General features: G+C 43.2%; 1 protein-coding gene and 1 long non-coding RNA gene across 6 annotated transcripts; one reads left to right on the top strand and one right to left on the bottom strand.

Moving 5' to 3' along the window:
• Positions 1-483: 483 nt before the first annotated feature.
• LOC118882667 (glutathione S-transferase omega-1) lies at positions 484-12233 on the top strand. 4 transcript variants are annotated; one of them, XM_036828803.1, is made up of 6 exons: positions 484-602; positions 800-908; positions 3925-4147; positions 6821-6919; positions 11097-11203; positions 11996-12233. In XM_036828803.1, the coding sequence occupies exons 1-6, from the start codon at positions 569-571 to the stop codon at positions 12147-12149; spliced, it is 726 nt and encodes a 241-aa protein (XP_036684698.1). In that variant the 5' UTR covers positions 484-568; the 3' UTR covers positions 12150-12233. The 4 variants fall into 4 exon arrangements, with proteins under 4 accessions (XP_036684698.1, XP_036684700.1, XP_036684697.1 ...); XM_036828802.1 differs by having other exon boundaries at positions 509-698; XM_036828804.1 differs by having other exon boundaries at positions 523-602; positions 849-908.
• LOC118882668 lies at positions 7598-13123 on the bottom strand. 2 transcript variants are annotated; one of them, XR_005016829.1, is made up of 3 exons: positions 12985-13123; positions 11948-12145; positions 7598-7633 (listed from the first exon to the last, which is right to left on the bottom strand). It is a non-coding gene; the product is annotated as an uncharacterized LOC118882668 (long non-coding RNA). The 2 variants fall into 2 exon arrangements; XR_005016830.1 differs by lacking the exon at positions 7598-7633 and adding an exon at positions 10009-10043.

Here is a 13123-nt window from a genome sequence, read left to right as displayed (position 1 = left end):
GGCCACTGGGGGGTGGTGAGGATCGGAGGGCGGCCGCACTTCCGCACCCGCTCGGGATGCTGAGCCGGGCTAGGGTTCCCCTCCAGCACCGTGGGGAGCCCGCCACGCCCTCATTATCTCTGGGTGACTTAGGGCCACCAAGCCTGCTCCCAATGCCCCAACGCTGTGCGGCTGGGCTAGCTCGTCATGGGAGCACCTCCCGGCCAGCAGGCTGAACTTGGGTGCGACCTCCATCTGCGGTGTTCGAAGCTTTGCCCCAGCAAACCGGGAAGGCCGGCCCTGGGTCGGGGCTTACTGGGTGGGCGTCTGGCTACGATCTCCCACAAGGCACGCGGGAGGCGGCGGCGGCGCGTTCCTTCTCGCGGAGGGTAGGGAAGCCGAAGTCAGCCTGGGCGCGGGGTCGGATCGCCCAGGAGGCCTCCTGCGCGCGGGTTGCTGGCACTACTGGGAGAGACGGGGAGGAAGGGAGAGGGGGAGGGAGGGAGGGAGGGAAGGAGGAAGGGCGGGGCGACCGACTTTCTGAATCGCCTGCAAGCCCCAGCGCGAGCTGGGCCTGTGCTGCGCCGAGATGTCCGGAGGATCAGCTAGGAGCCTGGGGAAGGGTGAGGCCTGCCCGCCGCGATCCGCGGCGACCCTCAGACGCGTGTCGGGGCCAGGGCCTGGGGGCCGGGCTGCTCCGGAGCGGAGCCACGCAGGAGGTCTTCCACCCGCAGGAAACTGGCCCGGCCCGGCGGGGCGGCGGGAGGCTGGGAGTCCCCGCTGCCGTCGGGTCTGTAACCGCCTCCGCTTCTCCCCGAAGGAAGCGCGCCCCCAGGGCCGGTCCCCGAGGGCCTGATTCGCGTCTACAGCATGAGGTTCTGCCCGTTCGCCAAGAGAACGCTCCTGGTCCTGAAGGCCAAGGGAATTGGGTGAGGATCAAGGCGCGGGCCGCTCCCAGAGCCAGCCAGGAACCAACAGCTGCCGGAAGAGCAGGCGGAAATCTTCGATAGGGTCCCCGCAGCTTCCTTTACTACAAAATACACTACATCAGCCTTTTTTGGGGGGGAGGGGGGAACATAGAAAGTTATGAACCCTATCCTCGGGGGGCGGGAGGAATGCCACAGACACCACCAGTCTAGGACACCCCATTTAGATTAACCATTTTATGGATCAGAAAAGCTGAGGCTCCAGTAAAGTTAGTGGCATGCAGAGATCACTCGAATGGTAATCACAGGCAACTCTTTTAGCTCTGGCAGACCCCTGATTTCTGCTGTACTTCCTTCTCTTTCACCCCACTTCTTTCATGTCCTGTTTATATTGTTTGCTGTTATTCTGAGGCTATAGTCCCTTCCTGAATAGTCGGTAATTTACCCCCTTGAAGAGTCCAGACCTTGACCCTCCGCTGGACAGAGTGCTGAGTTAACTGTACTGTGAATATTCCTATAGATTGTTGGTTGAGTGAAATAAAGTGTTTATGCCTAAAAATTCAGACTTTTGGGAAGCCTCACTGAAACTATTAAGGTGATTGACATATGGGTTACCCACAGGAAATATGCAAGTCATTGGCTTTTCCCTGAGCTGAATAGCCATTGAACCGCCTCCCTTCCAATGACCTTTGGAATCTGTTGAACAGACATTAGATACCTGTAGTGTGGAAGTTTAAAACAAAGCCCCCATTACAAAGTAATTTTCCATGTATGTGCTTAGAATTTATAAACTAATTTTAGTCTTCTTGGGGGAGAATTAAGCAGGCAATTCTTTTCCCTAAAAAAAAAAAGTAAGATACAGTCTAAAGAAAAAAAACTAATTATCTTTGGATTAGTCATCACTTCAGTAAGATCTGCATCTTTTTTTGGATGAAACAGATTGTGAACACATAGCAAAATATTCAACAATTAGTTAACATTTATCAAAACATTATTTTATCCAACTCTTGTTATGTTTACTGTATTAGTCAGGATTCTTTTATTGCATTTAAGAGATATCCAATTCAGTTGGATTGAAAGAAGACATATCTTGTGGTCATACAATTGAAAAGTCCAGGAGCAAGACACAGCTGGATCTGGGGCCACAAAGTCCTGGGTTAGTGCCCTTCTGGAACTCTGGGTTGAAAACAACCATATCTTACTGGGACAGTTTTCCAAAGGAAAATTGCAGTGATTTTATCATAAAAGTGTGTGTATGGAAGGTGAAGGGTGTAATAGCTGCCAGGCAGTGCGAACAACAGAGGTCTGCTATGTTTATGGATCCGTTTTAAGTTTGAGTCCCAGAAGGCTTTGATTAGAGAGGTACTAGATTTTGCCACATGATGGAATTTACTAAAGCATGGTTTTCTCTAAAAGGTGCATCTTCCAACTTGTTGCAGCAGATATGTTGCCTTGTTGGCTCACCATGCCAGGTTAGCAAAATGCATGTGTGTTCTGAGAACTTTCTTTATTACAAAAGCCCAGGATTTACCTTTTCTTTTCATACTATAAAATTTCAGAAATGTTGATAATTCCTTAGCAGGGAACATCATTTTTCTTGCAGTGGCTTCTATCTGAAGTGTCCAGTAATCTGACAGCACACGAACCTTTTCATACATACACACAGATGCCAGTGTTCAATCTGGCTATTCCTTTGTTTCAACGGGGGGAGGGATTGCGTATTTAAATCCTCAAGATAATGCTGTTATAGCTAGCTACTGAGGTGGATGAGGAAATAGGAAACAAAAGGTGTTGGGTATATTATTTTTGAGTAGCTAATCTGTTCTATTGAACACTCATCCAGCTTTGACAATTATATGGACCTGGCTTTAACAATTATATGAAACTTTCTTTTCTCTTATTTCCCCTAAAATCTCTTAGGCAAGATACAAGTTAGTTCTAAAAACAATCTTAATATAGCCTGGACTTCACCTGTTTTTCACACTTAGTGTGATTTACCCATGTAACATTTTTAAAAAGTATCAGTGCATGGAGATTTAATCTGAAAATTTATTTTGTGGATGGATTTTTTGGATTCCCTAATATTCTTGAAAAAAATGAGGAACTTTCTATTAAAATTAGCAAAAGGAACTGAATTTTATCATGTTGATTCTCATACAGTGGAGTGGCGGGGTGTGGAGAAACTCAGTTAGTTGGCTCATATATTTTTACAATTAAGATTACCTCTTAGTCCCAAATGGAGTATCTAATTGACAATCTTGAAGCATTTCCACTTATTTATTCAACAAATGTGTACTGAGTACCTATCTGAAAATGTTTGTATTTCTTCATAGCATTTAAATCTATTTATAACTTTGCTCATTTACATGTTGGTTTATGAATATGACCAAGACACACAAGATCCCTGCTTCCATGGAGCTTACATTCTAGGGAGGTGACATAACAAACGTAATTAAGTAAGCGAAGTAATTTCAGTCACATATCATCAGTACAGTGAAGAAAGTAATTCAAGAAATCTAAAAAAGGCCAGTGTGGCCAGATCATAATGACCAAAGGAGAAGTCATAGGAAGCAGATGTGACAGGTAAGCAGGGGTCAGATCAAGGGGTTTAGAGTTTATCCTCATCGCAACGAGGAGCAATCGAGGGGTTGTAAGTAAGCAGGAGGGTGGCCTCATCCAATTTACTTTTGTGTGTGGAGAATGGACTGTAGGGAGGTCACAGTGGAAGCAGAGGGGCTGGTGGGACTATTGTAGAGGTCCAGGTGGCAGATGACATCTTAGATGAGGTGGCAGTGTTAAAGCTGAGAAGTGGATGAAGCCAGAATGTGATTTGAAGGTCTAGCTGACAGGTCTTGCTGATCCATTTGATTTGAGGAAGAGGTGGCAGGGGGAAGGAATCAAGGCCAAGCTGACTCCAAAATTTCGGGTCTGACCAGCTAAGTGGATGATACCGATGAGGCTTTATTCAGGGGTACAAGAAAAATGTTACTCTCTTCATTGTCCTCTATGTGTTTTTCAGGCATGAAGTCATTAACATCAACCTAAAAAATAAGCCTGAGTGGTTCTTCAAGAAGAATCCCTTCGGCCTGGTGCCAGTTCTGGAAAACAGTCAGGGTCAAGTGATCTACGAATCTGCCATCACTTGTGAGTACCTGGATGAAGCATATCCAGGAAAGAAGCTGTTGCCAGATGACCCCTATGAGAAAGCTTGCCAAAAGATGGTCTTTGAGTTGTTTTCTAAGGTGTGTGTTCAAGAAATTTCAGCTCCTATATAACACCTTTGTTTTTTAAGCTAAATCATTGCTGTCACTGATGGTTCAGTGATTTGGGTGGGGAAGACAAACAGGATTATGCTCTTGCCCGCTTGGACATATCCTGTGAGCCCTTTCATGGTCCGGATCCTGTTTACTTCCCAAAGTTACACCTCTCCACTTTTCTCCTAACACTTTATATTCCTGTCATGCTGAATGTTTTTATTTTTCCCAAACTTGCCACCTTCTTCTCAACTCTTGCTGGAAGACTCTTCCCCCTTCTCACTTTGCCTGGTTGTCTCCAAGTCCTCTTTCCTGTACAGTCTGCACTCCTGTATGTGCAACATGTGAGGATGCTGAGGGCCCACTATACTATGCCGTTTTATAAAGAACTTGTGCATCAGTGGATTTTGGTATCTGCTGGGGGCCCTGGAACCAATCCTTCAAGGAACCAAGGGACAACTGCCTTTGCTCAGATACCTTTGTCTTCCAGAAGCTTGTCCGGGCTGGGTTAGTGCCCAGCTCTGTGTGCCCACGTGTGCTAACTTTCCCCTGTGGGGACTGCCGCCTTCTTGCCTGTGTCTTGTACCAGGGCTGTGAGCTCCTTGAGGGTGAGGGCCGTGTTTCCATCACCGTTGGCCCACTGCCTAGGCTTGCGACCAGCCCTTCCTAGTTATGTGACGGTGAGCTAGTTGCTTATTACTTTACCTCTGTGCCTCAGCTCATGTGTAAACTGAGTATAGTAATTGATCCCATCCCATTGATAAAAATCAGTTAATATAAAACACCTAGAGTCCAACAGATGGTGGATACTCAATGTTAGCTCTTGTTGTTCTAGCCACATTGTCTAATTGTGAGCATCTTCTGTGTGTTGGCAATAGCTCCTTGTGGACTGAGTAAATGGCATTCCTATAGGTGAACTGCCTGTGTCTTAATTAGCATCAATGTTAAATCAAACATTTAGGTGAGTTCAAACAATTAGTATTAACAAAGAAATGACCAACAGTAGACAATGCGAATAGCATGGTCAGGTTATATCTCTATAATTCTGTTACTTTTGTCAGGATATATCTCAGCATAATAAGAAACATCTTGTCTCTAGGGAAAGAAATGGTTAGAGAAATATCCAGAAGGTGAAACTTGTAGGGAGAACATTTTCTTAAAGGAGATATTGCAAAGGGAAGTCAATGGGGAAGGAAGAGGGAGTTGTCTGGCTTAGCAGAACGAGAGTGAAAGAATACTAGAGATGGTTGCCATCAAAGATGATGGACAGGGGATATGGCATTTACAAGAAAGATGTTGGAGAATTTTTAAAAATAGTAACGAGATTCATTGTACTGTCCAGAAAGAAAATGAGCTAACAGCTGGAGATGCCCACCATTACTTCCCTCCTCACACTCAGGGAAGAGGTGGCCTTAAGTACTATTATGACACCACCCTCCTGGCCCCAGTTCAGCAAACCAGAAATGCCCCCACCTGCACCCACAGCCAAATCACCTTCTCCTGGGAACCTGGAAATGAGACACAGAGACTAAGACAATAAATGTGTTGAGGTTTTAGAGGTGTATGTATATATCATTGGAGACGACAAATCAGTCACACAAAAAAAGAATTTTTAAGGAATCAGAAATTAAGAGCATTGCAAAGGGATCTGACATTTGGAAAATAACAAGGAGCAGACATTTAAGGAGAAGCAGAGATGAAAGACCAGGCAGGCCCAGATGGAAACGTGGAAGGAAGGGCTGCCTGCACACCTTCAGTTCCAATGACGGCAAGCTGTACCCTGGGGTGGATGGGCTTTCAGGACGTTGTCCTGTATTTTTACAAGTGCCTGTTTACTTCCACTGGACGAGTGGACTTTTTTGTCTCTTGCAGTGAGACAATACCAAAGACCGAGCATTAAAACACAGACACCTCCACCACAAGCATGAGAGCATCTGACAGGACACCTGTCAAGTCTTCAGGTCATCAACCACTTTGAACTGTCTTCTCATGCCCTCCCCAAGATAGAAATCAGGAAAATCCCCTTCCCAGCTCCCTTTGCAGCTGGGGCCAAGGCCTGGACCTAGGCTCTTCCTCTCAGACACACACATGGTAGAGTTCAATTCAGAAATGAGACATGTGGGGAAATGGGCTTGGTGTGGGGTGCTGGTTCTACTGGGGAGGGTGGCTGGTGGCAGAGCTCCTGGCTTTCAGGAGCTGGGGTGGTTGCCAGGTTGAATTCCAGAGTGGCATTGGTTACCTCAGAGTCCAACTTCTGGCAGCAGCACAGACTGTAGCATCTAGTGCTCGGTTCACTGGTGGCAGTGGGTGCTTCCCATCAGGTCAGTTCCCAGCATGATTTTGAAATGTTCCAGACCTGTTTGTTCAGCCTCTCAACAATTCTATGAGCCACTCAGTGTCCTTTTAGGACATTTTTGACCCAAGCTCACCAATCAGCTTCTCTTATTTGCAGCTTATAAAATCCTGACCAGTACAGCATCTAAGCCACAAAACTGTTTTTAAGATCAGTACCCGACCTCTGTGAGCAAAGGAATTGGTGTACTTTTGAAGTTTCTAGAACATCCTGACACTGGGACTATGAGGGTTCTATGGTGCTTTTATATGAGGGGGCTGGTATAGTTCGCCTCACACTGATAAACTAAGAAATTACTCTCTGTCTAGGTACCACCTTTGTTATTAAGCTTTCTTAGAAGGCAAAATAAGGAAGACTGCTCTGGCGTGAAAGAAGAATTGCATAAAGAATTCAGCAAGCTAGAGGAGGTAATTAATCCCTTCTCCTTGATTTTTATTGAAGTGATACATTGTATCTGCTCTCACCTTCTACTCTTTTCTTCATACTCCCATTTCCAAAATCACTTTAAGGTAATTAGCAATAATACCAAATAGGAAATTTTAGTTTACAACAGATAGCAGCTGTAAGCTGTTGTGTTTAAGATACAAACCAAAACACCTAAAAATGGTTTGTCATGGGCTTGCTTTTAAAACATTTTATCACACTGACATGAAAATATCACGGAAAAATTTCACCCACATTTCCAGTTTTTCACCTGTTGTCATTTTTCCATGCTTGTTTTCAGTCCTTGAACATATATATTTTTATATATATATAAATTTATTTATTTATTTATTTTTGGCTGAGTTGGGTCTTTGCTGCTGTGCGCGGGCTTTCTCTAGTTGCGGCAAGCGGGGGCTACTCTTCATTGAGGTGTGCGGGCTTCTCACTGTGGTGGTTTCTCTTGTTGCGGAGCACGGGCTCTAGGCACGCGGGCTCAGTAGTTGTGGCTCGCGGACCCTAGAGCGCAGGCTCAGTAGTTGTGGAGCACGGACTTAGTTGCTCCGCGACATGTGGGATCTTCCCGGACCAGGGCTTGAACCCGTGTCCCCTGCATTGGCAGGCAGATTCTTAACCACTGCGCCACCAGGGAAGTCCGGCAGGCGGATTCTTAACCACTGCACCACCAGGGAAGCCCAGTCCTTGAACATATATTAAAAAGTTAACATAACTATAATCAGAGTATAAGTCATTGTGTTCTTTTTCCCACTTAGTATTATATAATAAACTTACATAAACTTATATAAAAAGAAATAAAATTATTTGTATAAAAACTTAAATAAAATTATATAAAAATGTTTATTATATAATAAACATTTCCCACAAGAGTTTGCCATTAGTCAGACAGACGTTTGGGGAAGCCCAGATGTGTTTTTACCTGCTTTGCGGGAGAGCTGCCATTTGGACCTGTATATGGAATCATCATCCTCCATTCACACTCAACCTTAGGTTTTTACTGAGAGAAGATACAGTCCTGTCTCGTATGGGAATGCATCCTAACCTTTTATCATTAAGTATGAACTTTGCTGGAGATTTTTTCAGAAACCTTTTTTTTTTCATTAAGAAAGTTCTATTACTAGTTTTCTAATTTAAAAAAAAGTCATGAATGAGTGTTGGATTTTTAGTGTTTTGTTTGCATCTATTACATCTACTGAAATGTTCACTGAACTTTTTCCCTTTAATCTGGTGAATATATATGGTGGCACTGACAGATTTTTCTGGTGTTGAACCATGCCAGTATTACTGTGTAAAACCTACTTGTTTTCAGTGGATTTTCATATATACTTTAGAATTAGTTGATATTTAAATGATTTTTGCATATTTGTTCGTAAAGGAGATTTTGTTCTTATCATATCTTTATTTGGTTTTTATATCAAGGCTACTGTAACCTCATAAAATGCGTTGGCTTACTTTCTCTGGATTTCTAAGGTCTGAAACCATTTGACAGGGTTTGGCTATTTCTTTAAAACATTTGAGTCCGGTGTCTTTTATGGGGGTGGAGTTTAATAGTATAGTTCAGTTTTCTTAATGTTAATTGATTTTCAGGATTTTTATATTCTTGAATCAGGTTTTTTTTGTTTGTTTGTTTTTTATTTTTGGCCACACCACATGCCATGGGGGATCTTAAGTTCCCTGAGCAGGGATCGAACCCATGCCTCCTGCACTGGAAGGCAGAGTCTTAACCACTGGACCACCAGGGAATCAGTTTTCACATATAGGGACATGAAGATAATCATGTTTCCTGATTTCAAATAATCTCTATGTACAACTACAGTTGACTCTTTTTTTTTTTTTTTAATGTCTTCCTTTTTTTTTTTTTTTTAATTAATTAATTTATTTATTTATGGCTGTGTTGGGTCTTCGTTTCTGTGCGAGGGCTTTCTCTAGTTGTGGCAAGCGGGGGCCCCTCTTCATCGCGGTGCGCGGGCCTCTCACTGTCGCGGCCTCTCCCGTTGCGGAGCACAGGCTCCAGACGCGCAGGCTCAGTAGTTGTGGCTCACGGGCTTAGTTGCTCCGCGGCATGTGGGATCCTCCCAGACCAGGGCTCGAACCCGTGTCCCCTGCATTGGTAGGCAGACTCTCACCCACTGCGCCACCAGGGAAGCCCTACAGTTGACTCTTGAACAAGGTGGAGGTTGAAGGTATCAGCCCCTGGAGCAGTATAACATCCACATACTACCTGCTAAATTTGGGGTTAGTTGGGGGACATATAATTTTCTTCCCATCTGAGTTCACAGAACTCCAGGTTAAGGACTCACACTTTACAGTGAGTGGTACCATTTCCATGTTTCAGGCTGCTGAGAGGGCATTTCCTTCTGAGTGAAACTATCATGCTTATTTTATTTATGCATAATATTACCAGGCACTACAGTTTAAGGACAGCCCCAAACAATAGTGATTCATTGTACAATTCTGAGTGCCTAATAATTGCAAGGCACTCTGCTGGACAGCATGGGAGAAGGTGAGATGCGGCCCATACTGCTCAGATGATCAGTTTGGTGGTAGACCAAAGACAAATACTCAGGTAGATATAAATGATCTATCTTCAATGCAGAATGTTATAAGGGCCCTGAGAAAAACTATGGATGTTTTATAAAATGGTTTGGTGTTGATTAGCCAGATGATAGTCTCAGTTCTTCTGTGTGCAAAACCATAATACCAATTCACCTTCTTAAATTTCAGAATCATAGTATTTGTGTTTGGTTTTCAAAGAATTTTATTTGGCATCTGTTTAACAGTTAATCTAGTTATTTCCAATATATTTTAAGTAAATTTTTTTTTTAATTAATTTATTTATTTATTTATTTTTGGCTGTGTTGGGTCTTCGTTTCTGTGTGAGGGCTTTCTCCAGTTGCGGCGAGTGGGGGCCACTCTTCATCGTGGTGTGCAGGCCTCTCACTGTCGCGGCCTCTGCCGTTGCGGAGAACAGGCTCCAGACGCACAGGCTCAGTAGCTGTGGCTCACGGGCCTAGCCGCTCCGTGGCATGTGGGATCTTCCCAGACCAGGGCTCGAACCCGTGTCCCCTGCATTGGCAGGCAGACTCTCAACTACTGCGCCACCAGGGAAGCCCAAGTAAATTTTTTATTGAAGTATTATATGCAGAGATTTACCCAAAGCATAAGAGTACAGCTTGGTGAATTTTTACAAAGTGAACACAGCCATGATACTAGCATCCATATCTAGAAACAGAATATTAGTTTTGGATGGTTTTTGTACTTTATACAAATGGAATCATATAATATGCACTCCTTGGGGTCTGGCTTCTTTCATACAATATCAAGTTTCTGAGGTTCATCTATATTGTGTGTAGTTCATTCCTATTCTTTGTATAGTGTTCCAATGTATGACTACTGTACAATTTATCCATTTTAGTCCTGACAGACAGTAAACATTTCCACTTTGGGGATGTAACAAATAGTGCTGCAATGAACATTCTTATACCTATATTTTGGTGAACATATGTTCACATTTCCAAGGAATATAATTACTGGGTTATACCGTATGCATGAACTCATGCATGAAGCTTCAGTAGATACTGTTAAAACATGGTTGTACCAAATTATTGATACATTCCTATCAGCAGTAGATCCACACCCTTACTAAGTCTGTCTTGTTCATTTTAGCCATTCTGATGGACGTGAAGTGGTATGACATTTTGGTTCTAATTTGCATTTCCCTGATGACTAATGTAGTTGAGCACCTTTTCAAATGGTTATTGGCCATTTAGACCTCCTCTTTTGTGAAGTCCAAGTCTTGCCTAGTTTTATGATGGGTTTTCTGCTTTTTTTCTTTTTGATTCCCAGGAGTTCTTTCTATATTCTGAATACCAGTCCTTTGTTGGATATATCTATTACAAAGATCATGTACTCTGTAGCTTGTTTTATTTTTCTCCATTTTCCAGTTTATTTTATTGACCGTTTTGCTTCATCCCAAACCAAGAGATTCTAAAGCTTAAACTAATGAGACAAAAAGCCAACCTGAATATGTCAGGGTAAAACCTGCTGCTCTCACTTGCTTAACTTAACTCTTGCCTTCATCATTTCTTTTGATGAATCTTACCAGATGCACAAATAAGAAGTACTCTTATGCTGTTTAATGTTCAGGTTCTGACTAATAAGAAGACAACCTTCTTTGGTGGCAGCTCTCTTTCTATGATTGATTACCTCATCTGGCCCTGGTTCGAATGGCTGATAACCCTGGAGTTAAATGAGTAAGATATTTGAATATTTTGTACTTAATTTAGGATAATGATAACTGAAATAGTATATACTAACCTTTTTTTATGAACAAAAATTAACATATCTCATTCAACTGGCATGAATGGGAGCAAGCAGACAGGAGGAGACTGGGACTTTCCAGGGCATGTCCTATACCTACACTCACCATTTTTCATCCTTGGGGCCGGTAGGGGTGGGGAGTTCTGTGACATGTAGTAAAATGTTTTCAAAATAATTTACTCCTTCCCTCCTGGTTAAAAATCCATAAGGATGTGCATTTTCATAAGGATTTCAGGAAGGATTGTATGACCAATGCTACCTCCCATTTACCATCAAGAGTCCCACACTATTTTCCAAACTCTGTGTTTCGAAGTTTGGTAGCGACCTTGGCTTACTGCCACTTCTTAGAGCTTAGAGCTATTCAGGGTTACTTTTAGTCACAATCTGACCATAGAATAACAAATATATAACATTCTTGGTTGTCTTTCATGTTCTCATTTTAAAAAACTATCAGCCTCCGTTTGGACAAGTTCTCATGCTAACTGAGCAAGTCACTTCACTCTAGTCTTAGATTCCTCTTCACAAAACAAGGACCTCTACAATATCTTCCAAATCTCATATTCAATGATTACATGCATCTTAAATAAGTATTTTTAAAGAACTATTTTAAAAAGTTAGAGGAAAACAATATGAAACTGTAGAGTGGTAATAATGATATATAGGAGAATTTGCAATACCTTCGTACTTAGCCTTGCTCACACCTTCATTCTTTCCATCTCCCACAGATATGTAGACCACACTCCAAATCTTAAGCTCTGGATGGAAGCCATGATGAAAGATCCTGCAGTATCATCCCTCTTCATTGATCCAAAGGCCTTTCGAGGTTTCTTAGATCTCTACTTGCAGAACAACCTCGAGGCCTGTGACTATGGGCTCTGAAGGGGACAGGAGTCAACAATGAAAATATATCTGATATTTTCCTTCACTAATATGAATAATAACATGCTTTTATTTTACCAAGTGCTCTCATGTCTCACTGGATCACCTTCTCTGATTTGACACTATGGCCTTACTGTGGGCTTTCCTCAAGTCCCTCCTGCAGAAACGTAAACACATTTCCTGTCTCAGGATGCTCAGAGGATGCTAAGGGTTCTATCACAGTCCATGCTGAAAACCTCTAAATCATCTCTAGTGAGAGCTGAACTTCAATCTGGGTTTCTAACTGCCCATAGGACATTTCCACTTGGATACTGTGTTGTCATTTCAAGAGATGCCCTTTCAAGTTTGTCTTCTGGGTTGTGAGTTAAGAACCTTTCAATTCCTCATTCTTTCCTTTCCATCACTGACTCAGTTTTACACCTTTCTTCTTACTGTTGTTGCCACTGAAGTCCAGACCCACGTCACATCAAAGCCAGGTGACTAGGTGGTCTCCTATTTGTTCTCCCAGTCTCCAGTCACTAACTCCTTCAAATTCTTCCTACCAAATCTTATGCTGGGCACACAGAAGGTGTCCCATATATGTAACTGAATACTGTGAAGACCACCTCCATCAATTCAGTATATAAGGCTGGATTTCATTCTACAGATGATTCAACTAAGGTCCTGAGGTTAAGTGAGGCCTTAAGACGCTGGCAGAAAGTTCTGGGGAAACACACCCAGCATAGGGCTCTTATTTCAGAACTAGGGGGCGGGCTGTCGACCTGCCCCAGTACAGTCTAGTTTCCTGTACTTATTCTTAAACGTAAGAGCGCGTTAACAGTCACCTAAGGCTCACCCCTGGATTTCCGATTCGGTAGGGTGGGCCGGGGAGTTCACATCTGAAATGAGTCCTCCGCCCCATGGTGACGCAGGCGACCTGGGGGCCGCACCCTGAGAAGCAGCTGAGAATTGGCTGACTTCACAAAAGGCCTCCA

Source organism: Balaenoptera musculus, chromosome 16, assembly GCF_009873245.2.
Source record: "Balaenoptera musculus isolate JJ_BM4_2016_0621 chromosome 16, mBalMus1.pri.v3, whole genome shotgun sequence".
Lineage (NCBI taxonomy): Eukaryota > Metazoa > Chordata > Mammalia > Artiodactyla > Balaenopteridae > Balaenoptera > Balaenoptera musculus.
This window is presented reverse-complemented; position numbering and strand designations above follow the sequence as displayed.